The sequence below is a fragment of the Meles meles genome, chromosome 11, assembly GCF_922984935.1.
Source record: "Meles meles chromosome 11, mMelMel3.1 paternal haplotype, whole genome shotgun sequence".
Lineage (NCBI taxonomy): Eukaryota > Metazoa > Chordata > Mammalia > Carnivora > Mustelidae > Meles > Meles meles.
Window position 1 is genome coordinate 27,343,280 of NC_060076.1, and position 13,720 is coordinate 27,356,999.

At 45.0% G+C, this 13,720-nt stretch overlaps 1 protein-coding gene across 5 annotated transcripts in view; it reads left to right on the top strand.

Moving 5' to 3' along the window:
* ABCA1 (ATP binding cassette subfamily A member 1) overlaps window positions 1-13,720 on the top strand; it is a 130,338-nt gene that overhangs the window by 12,982 nt on the left and 103,636 nt on the right. For 4 of the 5 annotated variants that reach the window (XM_046022411.1, XM_046022415.1, XM_046022412.1 and 1 more), the window contains one exon: window positions 8,947-9,109. In XM_046022411.1, the coding sequence (XP_045878367.1) occupies window positions 9,044-9,109 (66 nt within the window). In that variant the 5' untranslated portion in view covers window positions 8,947-9,043. Of the gene's footprint in view, window positions 1-6,208; window positions 6,419-8,946; window positions 9,110-13,720 lie in introns of those variants that run through there. The other variant, XM_046022413.1, reaches the window with a different exon arrangement.

Below are 13,720 nucleotides of genomic sequence, written 5' to 3' on the forward strand. Positions count from 1 at the left end.
CCCAAAGGAAGGGGAAGCCAGTGAAGGGATTTGGGTTTTTCTGTCCCCAAGTCCTTTGAGCACTTTTATAAAAATAAACCCATTAGGCTAGGAGAAGTTTGGACATCTGAAGATGTTGACCCTTCAGAGATGTAAGCCAAACAAAGTGGTTTTCGCTGATATAGTCACGAAGCCTTTTATCCTAATATTCTCTTGGAACACCCTCCTGCAACAACGAAAGGGAGGGAACATGATAGTCAAGATTTCTGCAAATAAAGGATTGATTACTCTTGGAAACTTGCTTGTGTTTCTACAGTGCAGGGGGCTTGTGACTTCAATAGTTCCTTCTCTTGCACGTCCTTCTTATTTTGGCATTATGAGGGTGGTTAAAAAAATGTTTTTTGGGTGCCTGGTGTCTCAGTGGGTTAAAGGCTCTGCCTTCGGCTCAGGTCATGATCTCGGGGTCCTGGGATGGAGCCCCGCATCGGACTCTCTGCTCGCCTGGGAGCCTGCTTCCTCCCTCTCTCTCTGCCTGCCTCTCTGCCTACTGGTGATCTCTGTCTGTCAAATACATAAATAAAATCTTTAAAAAAATGTTTTTCTATGATCTATAATGTTGACAGGTCGATTTCTTTTCAACAGGAAATGTTCTTTTTCCTACATCCTGGGTACCCCCCCCCCCCACCCACCAGAGAGAAAGCAAATAGTTGTATTGTTTGTTGAAGTCTTCCTTTGAAGGTTGCCCCGTGTTTGTTTAATGGAAATCAGCAGGGGGAGAAGGGCTATCTCTAACATTTTGTTAGAATTTCTCCATAATTCTACAACAGTGAAACAAGAACTTGGGTACAGGATGGATTTGCTTTTGGAACCCGTGGCTCTTGACAGTTTTAGAAGTCTTGAGACTGTTTGAACTAAGTAGCAACCGCCGTGTTGAGAGTGATAACTAGGATCTTTGGTTGTCCAAATATCGGTGACGTGATAGAAATAGATTTAAACCTTGTGAGTCTCCTTTACAGGAGGAATAATGCTTCTCCAGGGCTAGTTATAGATTTGATAGTATTCGTGGATCTCTTTCAGTTTTTATGTATTCATTTATGTATTCATTTCGTAGCCTTCATTTTGAAATTAGTTATTAGCAGATACTTATGTCCAGGAAATTGAATGTATATTCCTCTATAAACTAATTGGTAGTAATAATCAAGTATGATGCATTTGATATTTTAAAAAAGGTCCCCGGAGTCACAGATTGTTAGAATTGCTAGAATTCATTGAATCTGTATTTTAAAAATGGGTATTGTGATAGCAGCAGAGCCTCTTCTAGAATGATGAAAATCTTCTAGAATGATAGAATGGCTTCCTTTTATCCTTGACTTTTTACCTTGGAGGATTTCTTACATCTTTTTTCTCCTCAAATTTGAGTATTAAAATGTTACGGTTTAAGTAGGAATACACCTTAGGGGTGGCTGAGTACCCACAAGTGATCTTTCTGTAGGCTCTAGTGACAATTAAGGCCAGTTTCACCAAGTTTATGGGTCTACAGGATGGTTAGGAAGTGGAGGGGGTGGAATTGAGGGGATTAGCCAAGATGGCTTTAAGTACAGGTAGAGAGCTCGGTGGCATCTGGAGCCCAGAGGAGTTAAACTGAGGCAGTCAAATGAACTTTAGGCTGACTAAAGCCAGGGTCAGACCGGGAGAAGTCGCAGTCCAAATCCCTTCTTCCCACTGTAGCAGCCCCATCCTGTCTTCAGTCATGGGTGCAGTGAACCTGTTGTAGCCCGGTGTTCTGACTTGTCAGTAATCTCATTAGCCTTTTCCCTGAATGTGGTTTCTCATTAGACGTTTCCCTGAATGTGGTTATTGATCCAGAGCCATGTGCTCAGAGATGCAATTAAAGAACAGACCTTTTCCAAAGCAGGCATGCTCTGCTGGCTTTATGGGTTTTCTATCCTAATTTTGCAGGACTCTCCATATCTCTCTGGAGATGAGGGGGCATCTACATCGGGGGTTCCTCCTCTTGTATCAACATCTCATGAATAGACAATCAGTTAAGGTTTAGTGCCAACTCATTTTCAATTCATACGTGATATGGTTCAATTCTGCCTGAAATCTACCTGCTGCTTTGTAGGTTACTGGCGGGCTGTTAGTTGATATAAGAGGTTTCATCTGGAGAGATGCTCAGATACTAAGCTGTTGTCACAAATTTCAACTTCTGTCTCACTCCTAGTTAACTATGTAGATATTTGTCAATGAAGTAGAACATACACTTTGTTTGTTTATTGAAAATTTAAAGAACTGCCAGTTGTAAGACCACTGTTTCGGAAAAATGAAAACTAGTTGCTGACTGCATGTTCTGGGTATAGGAAGTATTTGGGTAGAACTTATAAGAAAAATGTGTTCAGGAGAATGAACAGAACCATAGGAGAAAAATGATAATGGGAAAGAGCATAGAACAGTTGTTGGAAAAAAGATACTTCTTGAGAAGTGTGGGGGTAACTCTAACTCTAGGGGTTGAGTCTGGGCAAGTCACTTGCTTTTTTGGAGGCTTCAGCTTCTCTCTAAAGCTGGGGAAGGGGTGTGGTGGGAACAGGTCTCCAAAACCACATGGAACTCTTTCTATCTGAGGAGACAACCGGCTGGAGAAGGGCTTTGTGAGGGCTTGCTCTCTTCTGCCTAGAGGGGCCAACTTCTCTGCCCCAGTGAGAAGTGGTGATGGTGTGGTCCCTGCTTGAGGACGGTCCTCCTCTGGCATGTGTCCTGACTGAGGGGTCATCGTCATGGTCATCCCCCCGCCTGGCCTTAGATGGAAGCTCAGGTCTATAGTTGTAAGTCCTGGCTTCTCGTGCTCCCAGCGTTCTTGCGGAAGGAAAATGGCCAACCAACCCTTTGGTTACTGCAGAGACGAGGAGGAGATCCTGGCAGCAGTGCAAACATGTGCATTTTTTCTCCCCTGTTACATTTCCGTAGACAGATTTAATGCCTGGGAAGGGTAGAAGGCAGTCACGGGAAGTAGTTCCTGTTTTTCTTTTGGCTTTGCCAAGTGAGGAAAAAACCGTCCTACCTTGTCTTTGAGCAGGACTTCTTCTTTCTCTTCCCTCGTTTCTTCTCTATATTTTTCATCTCTCTTTGAAATCTACACATGATGTTCAAAAGAGCCACACGTTTTGGTGAGGAAGGGGGTGGGTGGGAGAGTAGTGGGGTAGGTGCTGACTGGGCTCATCTATTTTCCTCTTCACACCAAGCTTCCTGTAAACCTATAATTAGGTGTTTTTTGTTTTCTTTCTTTTGGCAGCATCACTGAGTCTGTCTGACCGGGTATTGGTTTAGGGAAAAGTTGAAAGAATTCAGCTGTCATTTGGTGACCCTTTTGCTAGTAGCACAGGCCAGTATCATTTCACTGTCCTAAAGGCACTTCCTCAGAAAGGAGTTACCCCTCTCCCCATACTTTCCCCTGACTCTGCTGTATTTTTCTTCGTTACTCCTACCGCTCACTGCTTTAACAACCCACTGCGATTTGTCTATATCCCACCTAGAGTAGAAGTTCCACAAGAACAAGACCTTTGCCTCTTTTGTTCACTGCAGAATCTCCAGTATCTAGAACAGAACCTGGCACATAATAGGCACTCAGTAATATTTATTGTGCTAATGAGACCCTTGCAGAGTGAAGGCTTCCTTGTTTGTTGAATGAATATGCAGTGAATGTTTTATCCACTGTTCACCTTGCTAGTGAATCACACAATAATCAGACTTTACACTATACAGTCCCGGGTCCTCGAAGGCATGATTGGACATGTGGAATAGATTAACTATTAAAATGGAAGGCAAGTGATTTTGGGGGGGAGGGGGTCAGGTTATTGATGTAGAATTTACATACAGTTAAATTTACCCTTTTAACGTGTACAGTTTGATGAGTTTTGATGTCTCTGGTTTCCTAACAACTGCCACAGTCATGATCCAGAATATTTCCGTCGGTCAGTACTCCTTTTGCAACCCGTTTTTACCTCCACCCATTACCGCTGATCTGATTTGTCCTCATTGGTTTACCTTTTCAGAATGTCTTGTAGAAGGAGTCCTCTAGTAGGTGGTCTCTTGTGTCTTGCACATTTCCCTGTGCGTAAGGCTTTTGAGATTCATCTATGCTGTTGTACCCATCAGTATTTTGTTCTTTGTTTATTATTGCTGAGTAGTATTCCATTTTAACCTCCCCCTTAGTTGATAGACGTTTGGGTTATTTTCAGTTCTGGTTATTCCATATAAGACTTCTATAAACATTCACATACAAGTCTTTGATTGAACATAGACCCTCCTCTATCTTTTGGGTAAATACCTAGCATGAGGTGGCTGGGCTGTATCATAAGTCTGTGTGTAACTTTACAAGAAATCGCTGAACTGTTTAACAAAGTATCTGTTCTATCTTACATTCTCATAAGCAGCATGTGGGAGTTCCAGTTGCTTCACATGACTTGCTAGCACTTTAAAATTTTAAAACTCTTAATACTTCCAGCAGATGTGCAGTAGTGTTTCACTGTGGTCTTAATTTGCGTTTCTCTGCAGCTAATGATGTTGAGCACCTTTGCTTATTTGAGAAGGTTGAGTTTTAGCAGTCTGTTGTATTCTCTAGTTACGAATAATTTATAATGCCAGGGGCATTTGAAGTGAAAATTTCTCTAAAAAACTGGTTAAAGATTTGAAAAGTCCTGGGGGCACCTGGGTGGCTCAGTCAGTTAAGCGTCCAACTCTTGATCTCAGCTCAGGTCTTGAACTCTGGGTCATGAGTTCAAGCTCCGTACTGGGCTCCACACTGGGCATGGAGCCTACTTAAAAACAAGCAAAAAATTTGAAAAAGGTCCATACTGTACAAAAGAAGGTGAGGGTGTGGAAACTATGTTATATTTGGCAAAGGATGGTCCACGTGAGTGACTAATGACAAGAGCTGGAGAGAAAGAGCAGCACCTAGGACGTGAGCATAGAGATTGGCAGAAGGCAGATTTCCTGGCTCTGCTGGCCTTGGGATGGCTTGCTCAGGTCTTAGCTAAACCTGGTGTTTGTGGGAAGTAGACCGTGATTTAATTACATTTCCCCGGATGCCCCAGGAATCACCTGGGAAAGCTCAGCCGTCCTTTGTGGCTGCAGACTGTGTGGTAGAAGCCTGCTGAACCTAGAGTTCCCTCTCTGGGGACAATTTGCTGGAATCGGTTAATCAAGGTTGAGAAATCAGTTACCGCAGGCCCAGGAATGCCACTGCCCTTACATCCTGAAACCCTATTTCTCTTGTCCATCTCTTAGTTAATTAAGTAAGCAAACATTCCCTGACTGCTTACCACATGCCAGGTACTAGGAACACAGTGATGAAGGAAACAGAAATGGTCCCTGCAGACTCAGAATGTGAGAGAAATGCTTCCGGGGAAAACAGAGGCATCCCTGAAAGCACCCCGGAGGGACTCCTAACCCAGGTGTCGGTGCAGGGGAGGTCATCAAGGCAGGATCCAGGCAAGGGGCAGCTAAAAGGAGACCTAAGATTGAGGAAAAGTTAGCCAGGCTGACAGTCCTGGGAGAAAGGGTTTCTGGGACAGAGAACACACCGAGGAGTAAGAGAGAGTTTGGCCCATTCAGAACTTGTAAGTAGTTTCTTCTGGGCAGGGTTTGGGAGGTGGGGAGCAGTGTGAGAGGAGTGGGAGTCATCAGGGAGACTGGCTAAAGCACGATAAGGAGTGGACCTCGCCCTCAGGGCGGTGGGGAGCTGACAAAGGGTTCTGAGAGGGGGATAGCTTATGTGGATACACAGTTCATCCAACAACTGCAGCTGCTCTGTGATAAATGGATGGGAGGGGACAAGACTGGAGGCAGGGCCACCAGTGACGTGGCTGCTTTGGCCACCCAGGAGTGGGATGAGAGTGGCCTATTGACTGGCGGTGATTGTGAAGTAGGGCCCTTTCCAGCCAGTAACTGGAAATGTGTATAAGGGCAGAAGCAAGAGTGGGGACTAACTTTGAAACATTGAGAAATCTAGTACACAGTACTGAATTCTTCTTGGTTTGGGTTTGTTTGTTCACTTCCTTGGAAAACTAATGTAGAAATGTCCCTTTGGCTTCAGTTACCTGAGCAGAGGGTTTTGGGCATTGCCAAACCCTCCTTTGTGGACGAGTTGCTCTGATCGCTGTGTTCTGAAGTGGGAGGAGGGAATTATGCAGAAGGCCAGGGCCATGCCAAGTTGCGAGGGGCATTTGGGAAGAGAAGTCTGTCTGCGTGTATGCAGTGAAGCCAGAGCAGAGTCTCCAGTGCTGCTTTGGGCTACTTCTTCCTGACAACCTTCTCTCTATGCCTCTTGGAGGGTCCCTGGCCCCAGAACCCTTGTCTGGAGATCCAGAAACTCTACTTAAAGGAAAAGAGTCTCCAAAAAACCTCTTCCTGGCCTTTCTCAACTCATGAACACTCTATCAAGGTGTGTCTTATTTTCCTCTGAGATTTCCCCCTCAGATTTGTGGGGCGGGGGTGGGGGGGGTGGGGGGCGGGGGGTGTGTGTCTGTGCTCGGGTTTGACCATGGGGGTGTCTAACACTAGGCTATTCAGATTTTCTCTTTCCTACCTGGCCCCTACTACCTTTCCTGAAACCCATGATGGGTTTGCTAGAAATAATGGAATAGAAATGAATGTTTGGACAGGACATAACCATTTCTCTGTTCGAAGGTACTGATGGAACAGAAAAGTGGGGAGAAGGGAAGTCATTTCTTTGGCATTTACAGTGTGCCATGTACTGTGTCAGGAACTTATTTATATTATCTTATTTAGTCTTTGAACACTCATGCAAGGTAGTTATTGTCATCTGCATTATTTTGATGGGGAAATTGATGCCCATAGAGTATAAAGGCTTGGCCAAGGGCACATAGTTGGGAAGCTGGGGTTACTTCCTATAGGGGCTCTTTCTGCTAGGTTAATTGTCCTTTTGAAATTACAAATTTGCATTTCAACCTCCTCACTGTTACCTTGGGGATCTGAAAAGATTCCTGTAGCTTCTAAATCAACTAAGTGGTTTCTGGAGGGCAGCTTTTGCATGAGAAAAACCTAGCTAATTATTTGTTTCTGTGTTTCTGGAATGCAGGCCCTATGCTAGGCCACTTGCAAAACAATTTGGGATTACAAACATGCCTCACAGTCCCATTCTAGCTCTCAGTGCCTGGGAGGTCAGTTGACATCTTTAACCAATCAAATTGCCAACGGAATGGATGAATTGCTGGTTTAACTCTTCTTTCTGGGGTGAGAAATTTGGGGGGAGGGTCCATGTCCTAGAGATTTGCTGAGCAAATGATAAAGAGAAAAAAGAGGTCCCAAAGCTTGAATATTTTGGAGGAATTCCCGATTTGTCCGATTGTCAACGAATGAATTAAAATACAGGGACGCCTGGGTAGCTCAGTCAGTTAAGCTGCTGCCTTTGGCTCAGGTCATGATCCCAGGGTCCTGGGATCGAGTTCTGCATCCAGCTCCTTGCTTGACAGGGAGCCTGCTTCTCTCTCTGCCTCTGCCTGCTACTACTCTGCCAGGTTGTGTGCGCGCTCTCTCTCTGACAAATAAATAAATAAATAAATAAAATCTTTAAAAAAAAAAATAATGTAATAGTAGGGTCACTCCTTCTTCTCCCACACTGAAAACTCCCTCCAATCTCTTTAAATGCAAGTCCTTGAGGGGTAGGGGACTAAAGAGTAAAATCCTGCTGGAGGCTGATCTTTGCATTGAGAGCTCATTTGGACTCACAGATTTTTAGTCCAATACTGGTTTTGTATCCATAGGTGGTCACTGCCTTCGTTCTTTTTGCTGTTTGTTCTTCATGCCTAATCTCCCACTCCCACCTTCCCTCCACTCGGGGCCACAATGATAAACTGAGCTATTTAGAAGTAAAGCTGGTTTCTGCCAAGAGTTCGTGACTACCGAGGGCCTAGCTTTGACCTGTGTGTCCCTCCCTTCTTCTTCCACTTTTTACTTTCTGCCCCTTCCCCAACTTTAATTTTAGTACAGGTCCTTAGTATAAATTTCAGCATTTAATACAGTTGTTGAGGGACAGCCGGGAAACACAGAATGTTGTATTCCCCGTTTAGGAGAACCGTCCCTTCCCCCACCATGGGGAAGCAGTCCCCTCGGTGGTACCCGTGGCCCCTGACGCGGAGGAGGCAGACCGGTGCGCAGGCGCGGGCACAGCAGCCCGGCCGTGCGCAGGCGCAGGTGGAGCAGAGCCAGAGTGTGCATATGTCTGGATAGTGGGAGCTTGTTGCTCTCACAGGTGATGCTCTCCGCCTGCGTTCGCTGACTTGTTTCTCCACGGGGTATTGTTTTCTTTCTACAGACACACAGTGCTGGAATTGCCCCCATCATCTGGGAACCAGGTGTCAATGACACTTTCCCGGTGTTTCCTCAGGGTCTTCTCACATGCACCGTGGCTTTCCAGATTGGGAAACTGCTTTCTCGATGGTGCCATTTATCATTTGAAGGACACAACTGTGTGGCCAGATGAAAATGTACCCCACAGCAGATTTTCAAGGAATAGCAGAAATTACTCCAGATTTGAGGCAAAAGTTATAACTGCAGCATACATTGTATGAGAAGGGAGGCATTTTCTTAGAGAGGGGTGGCGGGTCTTTGGGATTCCCATATGCCATTTCCAGCCTCAGTGTTTTGACCCAACCCTTGAGTCTGTTTTCATAAGGGCATTTTCCAGTCCCAGACGATCAGGGCCATGGAGCTCAAATGATTAGAATTATAATGACTAGCCTTCAGGCGGCTGCTGGAAAGCCTCCAGAATCCTCGTTTACAGGAAAACCCCGAAACCAGAAGCTGGGGACTCGGGACTTCCTGAGAGCAATGAGGATGCCCATCTGGGTCTTGAGGTCTAAGGTGAGGGGGCTGGAGCAGCAGCCCTCACTGGCGTCTGGCTTTGGAGCAGCAGCTGATAGCGCTCTCCCCTCCTGCTTTATCTTTCAGTTAATGACCAGCCACAGCGGCCCTGCCGTGAGTTACGGCCACTGCCTCCACGGGCTCCTGAGCCACACGCGTCTGCTGGGGTGCTAGCAGAGGTAACATGGCTTACTGGCCTCAGCTGAGGTTGCTGCTGTGGAAGAACCTCACTTTCAGAAGAAGACAAACAGTAAGCCTGGGATTCTCCGGTGCAGGGTGGTGGGTCGGGGTGGGGGGCAGTGTTCTCCCTTACTTTTCTTCATGGTTTCGAGTTACGTGTGGGAGGAAGGAGGAGAGGGAATCCTCTCGGTTTTCTCAAAGGGACCGGATCACTCTGGCCCTGGTGGGCACAGGTCCATGTGGTCCTGAAGTAGCCCTATTGCTTATCAGAGAGGGAAGATTAGGAGCCAGGCAGAAACGTTAGCCTTAGTGTGTGCTGGTGCCCGGGCATGGGTTCTGACCTCGGAATCTGTCATAGAGTTGCCTCTGACCATCCCACTCTTTCCCTTTGCTGCAGCCCTGGAGGTCCCCTGGCTCTGCAAGAGCACCCGAGGGCCCATCTGTTTCTGGGAGGTGGGAATGAAGTGAGTTAAGTGAGTTAAGGATCTAGCTCCTGTAGAGACTGGTTCTCTTCGTGTTTGTGTGGACTCTCCCAGCTCTGACTGCAAGCGGGAGGAATATAAAACTGAGATTTGGGGCACCTGGGTGGCTCAGTGGGTTAAAGCCTCTGCCTTCGGCTCAGGTCATGATCCCAGGGTCCTGGGATCGAGCCCCGCATCGGGCTGTCTGCTCTGCGGACAGCCTGCTTCCTCCTCTCTCTCTCTGCCTGCCTCTCTGCCTACTTGTGATCTGTCTGTCAAATAAATAAAATCTTTAAAAACAAACAACAAAAAAAAAAACCTGAGATTTGTTTGATTTCTGTGGAGGTTCTAAGCCATTCATTTCCTGGATGGGACACAGAATTCTTTGCGTAATCCTGAGAAGATCATCTTTAATGCTCGGGCGAATGGTATTTTTACACAGAGGAAGGGCAAGGCTGTGAGGCATGGTGAACTCTCTGAAGCCCAGACATGAGCTCTTGGTTTGTCTAGCTCCAAACACTGTTGGACACTCCATTTAGTGTCCTGGGTTTAGCTGTACTGACCTGTAGTTAGCCTCTTTTTTCTCTTTTCTTTAAAGTTACATTTATTTATTTTAGAGAGAGAGAAAGAGATTGAATGCAGGGGCTGGGAGCAGAAGGAGAGGGAGAGAGAATCTTAAGCAGAACCCCTTGCTGTGCGCCGAGCCCAACAGAGGTGTCTCTCTCTTACGACCCTGAGAGCATTACTTGAGCCTTAATCAAGAGGCAGACACCCAACCAACTGAGCTGCGCCTGTAGGTGGCTTCTAAATCTGTTTCCCGCCTTGCCTTTTTTTTCTGAGTTCTAAGCCTGTGTTCCCACTGAGCTTTCTTAACTAGGCTTAACATGTCTATAACCAAAATGATAACCAAAATGATCATCTTTCTTAGACTCAAAGAACCCTAAGAGACCTTTGAGAGAACTTAGTGGTTCTCAAACTAGCATAATGCTTAGACCTTCTTTAAAGAACAGAAGTGTCAAGGTCTCCTTGTGTTCATGAAATTTCTTTTTAATTGTAATGTTACTTAAATGTATACACATGTGAAACCTATAGGTCAGTACACAACCATACGACCCATGCATACTTAGAAAGGAAATGCAAACAAAATTGCAAAACCAATACAATCCAAATTCACATTGTTAATATAGTAAGACAGCTGCCTGGACAGTCTATATTACTATGTGCTAATGATTCCATTCTTCAACCACTTTTCTAGTGACCTTCATTTGATGTCATTTGGCTTTCATTTGGTCCAATCTCATCATTTATAAATTGCGTCTGCATCTGTTCCTTTCTCATTAGCCTGCTACAATTATATTGGTGCCAACACAATCACAGACACAAACACAAACTTGGGCTTTGAAATCTTGTGCCAGAAGTAGTTATAAAGTAGGCATTCAGAAAATTCAGTTATGTTTATTTGAATTTGTTTAGATGACCATTGGAATGAAAACACAAAATGTTTAAAATCCTCACAGAGGCCTCATATTTAATCCCTCAGGAGTATATATTCTAGTCTGAGAAACAATGATTTTTTTTTTTTAAGTCCTTAATGTTATAGGTAGGGATCTGAATCTTAAGGGCACTAGCCAGAGAGTGGAAACTAGAATCTATGTATCCTATCTGTCTTGGTGATAATTGTAATCATAAAATATAACATATTATTATATAATATAATAAAAGCAACACTTAGGATGAGTTTCCATGTGCTAAGCACTTAAGTGGGTTATTAATTGGTTGAATTCTTTAGAACCCCATGAAATACTGTTATTTCCTTGTGTTGTAACTGGGGTACTTGAAGTACAGAGAGAGTTTAAGTAATCAGTCTGAGGTCCGTACCACTAGTCAGGAGCAAATGCAGGGTTCAAATCTAGATGACCTGACTTTAGCATTGGTGCTCTAAATCACTATGTCAAATTGCTTTTCAGTAGTATCATTATTTTTTCTATTTTCCGTCTCAAAATCTTGAAGTTTCTGACCTTTTCCTCGCCTCTGCTCCTGTTTCTTACAGCTGTTCCCAGGTCTTGGTGTTTCCAGGTCCTATGTGTTCATCACCTGTCCTGACTTCTTTTTTTTTTTTTTTAAGATTTTATTTATTTATTTGACAGACAGAGATCACAAGTAGGCAGAGGCAGGCAGAGAGAGAAGTGAGGAAGCAGGCTCCCTGCTGAGTAGAGAGCCTGATGCGGGGCTCTATGGGGCTCGATCCCAGGACCCTGAGGCAAAGGCAGAGGCTTAACCCCCTGAGCCACCCAGGCATCCCTGTCCTGACTTCTTAACTACTGCCTCTTCTCATCCTGGTAGCAGCAGCTCACATGATGGGGAACTGTCTCTGTCATAGTATGTCTGTTAGCCACTGAGAGATGGAAAGAATAGTATTATCTTAGCAATGAAAGTGGGGCTCAAGGGTAGTCCAGCATAGACCTCTCATTTTAGAGATAAGAACACTGAGACACAAAGCAGAGAAGGGATTTCCCCCAACATCAAGCATGGACTCAGGAGCACAGGGGCCTGGAATAGGAGATGGGGTTGGGCTATCCAGACTAGTCTGGAACTTGCTGCTTCTAGCTTAGTATTGCTTGTGGGTTTAAAAAGAGTTAGGATTAGAGAGATAGGCAGGCTTAGTCAAAGGCGATTTGTAATCTTATGGAGGTTTTTGTTGGCAGAAGTAAAGATAGAGCATCCTGACTCAAAAGGGATTTTCTAGGTGATACACCACAAGCCTACTAGCTTGTCCTTCTTCCCTTCCTGATATCTAAAGAAACCATATATTGCAGAACCAGAAAAAAAAGGTGGTTTACTTCAGGTTACAGATGCTTGGATTGTCAGAGCTGGAAAGATCTGATCTGCCCCTTGTCCAGTTGATGGAACCTGGAATTCTAGGCAGAGGGGCAGGGGTACAGAGTGGGTTAGTCATGGAAGGAGCACCAGAACTAGTTTCTTGGTGGCCCTACAGGCTTTTTTTTTTTTTGGACCTTGCTTTGTCTGCACTGAAAGTTTAATGCCCATGGATCTTAAGCTACTTCCCAACCCACCTGGCTTGGATTTCTGGATTATTTTTTAGCCTGTTAAGGGTTTTGGTGCCACTTTGTTAGCTCACATAGTCAGAACCAACCCTGTCCACTGGAAAGGGGAAGAAGCTCCATGACAATTCTTGCCTACAATGTTTGAAAAACCATTGCTTATTTCCCATTTTCTCAGATCCTAGAGTATACACACTTGGGCCTAGAGCCTGGCACCCAGGATATGCTGAAAGCATATTTACTGAACGAGTGGTGAGTGTGTCCAGTGGGCCATCAGTTTGCAGGTCTCAAGGAGGCTCCCCTGTTGGAGAGGCCTTGTGTCCTACTGCCGCGAAGAATGTTTGAAAGCTGGGAGCTGAACAGTACACCCTGGAATAACCCTGTGGAAAGCCAGCATTTGCCCTTTCTCTCTGTCTCCTTGTTTGCTGATGAATCCTGGGGACCTCTCTTGTGCCCCCAATTGTCCCCTTCATGGGGACCATCTACCAGGGTTAGCTTTCCGTTGTTTCTGTTGGGCAAAGAATACACTAAGTTACGAAAGTCGGGGGCAAAGCTCAGTTTGGGTCCAAAGTAACGGTTAACTTGTGTGGGTGGCAGTCTTTCAGCACAAACAGGGCTTGGGACAGGAAGGGCGAGGGGCTTCAGAGTTCTCAGGATCCTCATCTAGTTTCAGGCTGAGCCAAAGGCCAAGGTCCTATGGAACAGATGGGAGTGTGGGGCCATATGGCCTCTCTCTTGTGCCTTTGCTATTGTCTCCATGAGATCTGATTAGCCATGTGGCTGGGAAAATAGGTAATTATAATTTTTGCATGGAGTATCAGTATTTGGACATTGGTTAATGACAAGGAATAAACTATCAAATAAATAAAAATTAAAACTCCTCATTTAAAAACCATTAGAGAATTTTCCAGAGCAGATGAAAAATTTCCGCATTCCCTACCCCCTTCCAGTTCCAGCTGATGCGTTTCTTCCTTGTCCTTGTTCCTGGGCTGGTAGTGACGGTTCAAATCCAGATAGTAATTCTATTTTTTATTCAATTCTAATTCAGTTCTACTTCCAGCGTGGCCACCATGTGCCTCAATGGCTGAGGGAAACCCACTTCTCTTGAGTTTTAGTTTCGTATTCTGTGGAATGAAGAAAGTTAGAACCCATAGCCAT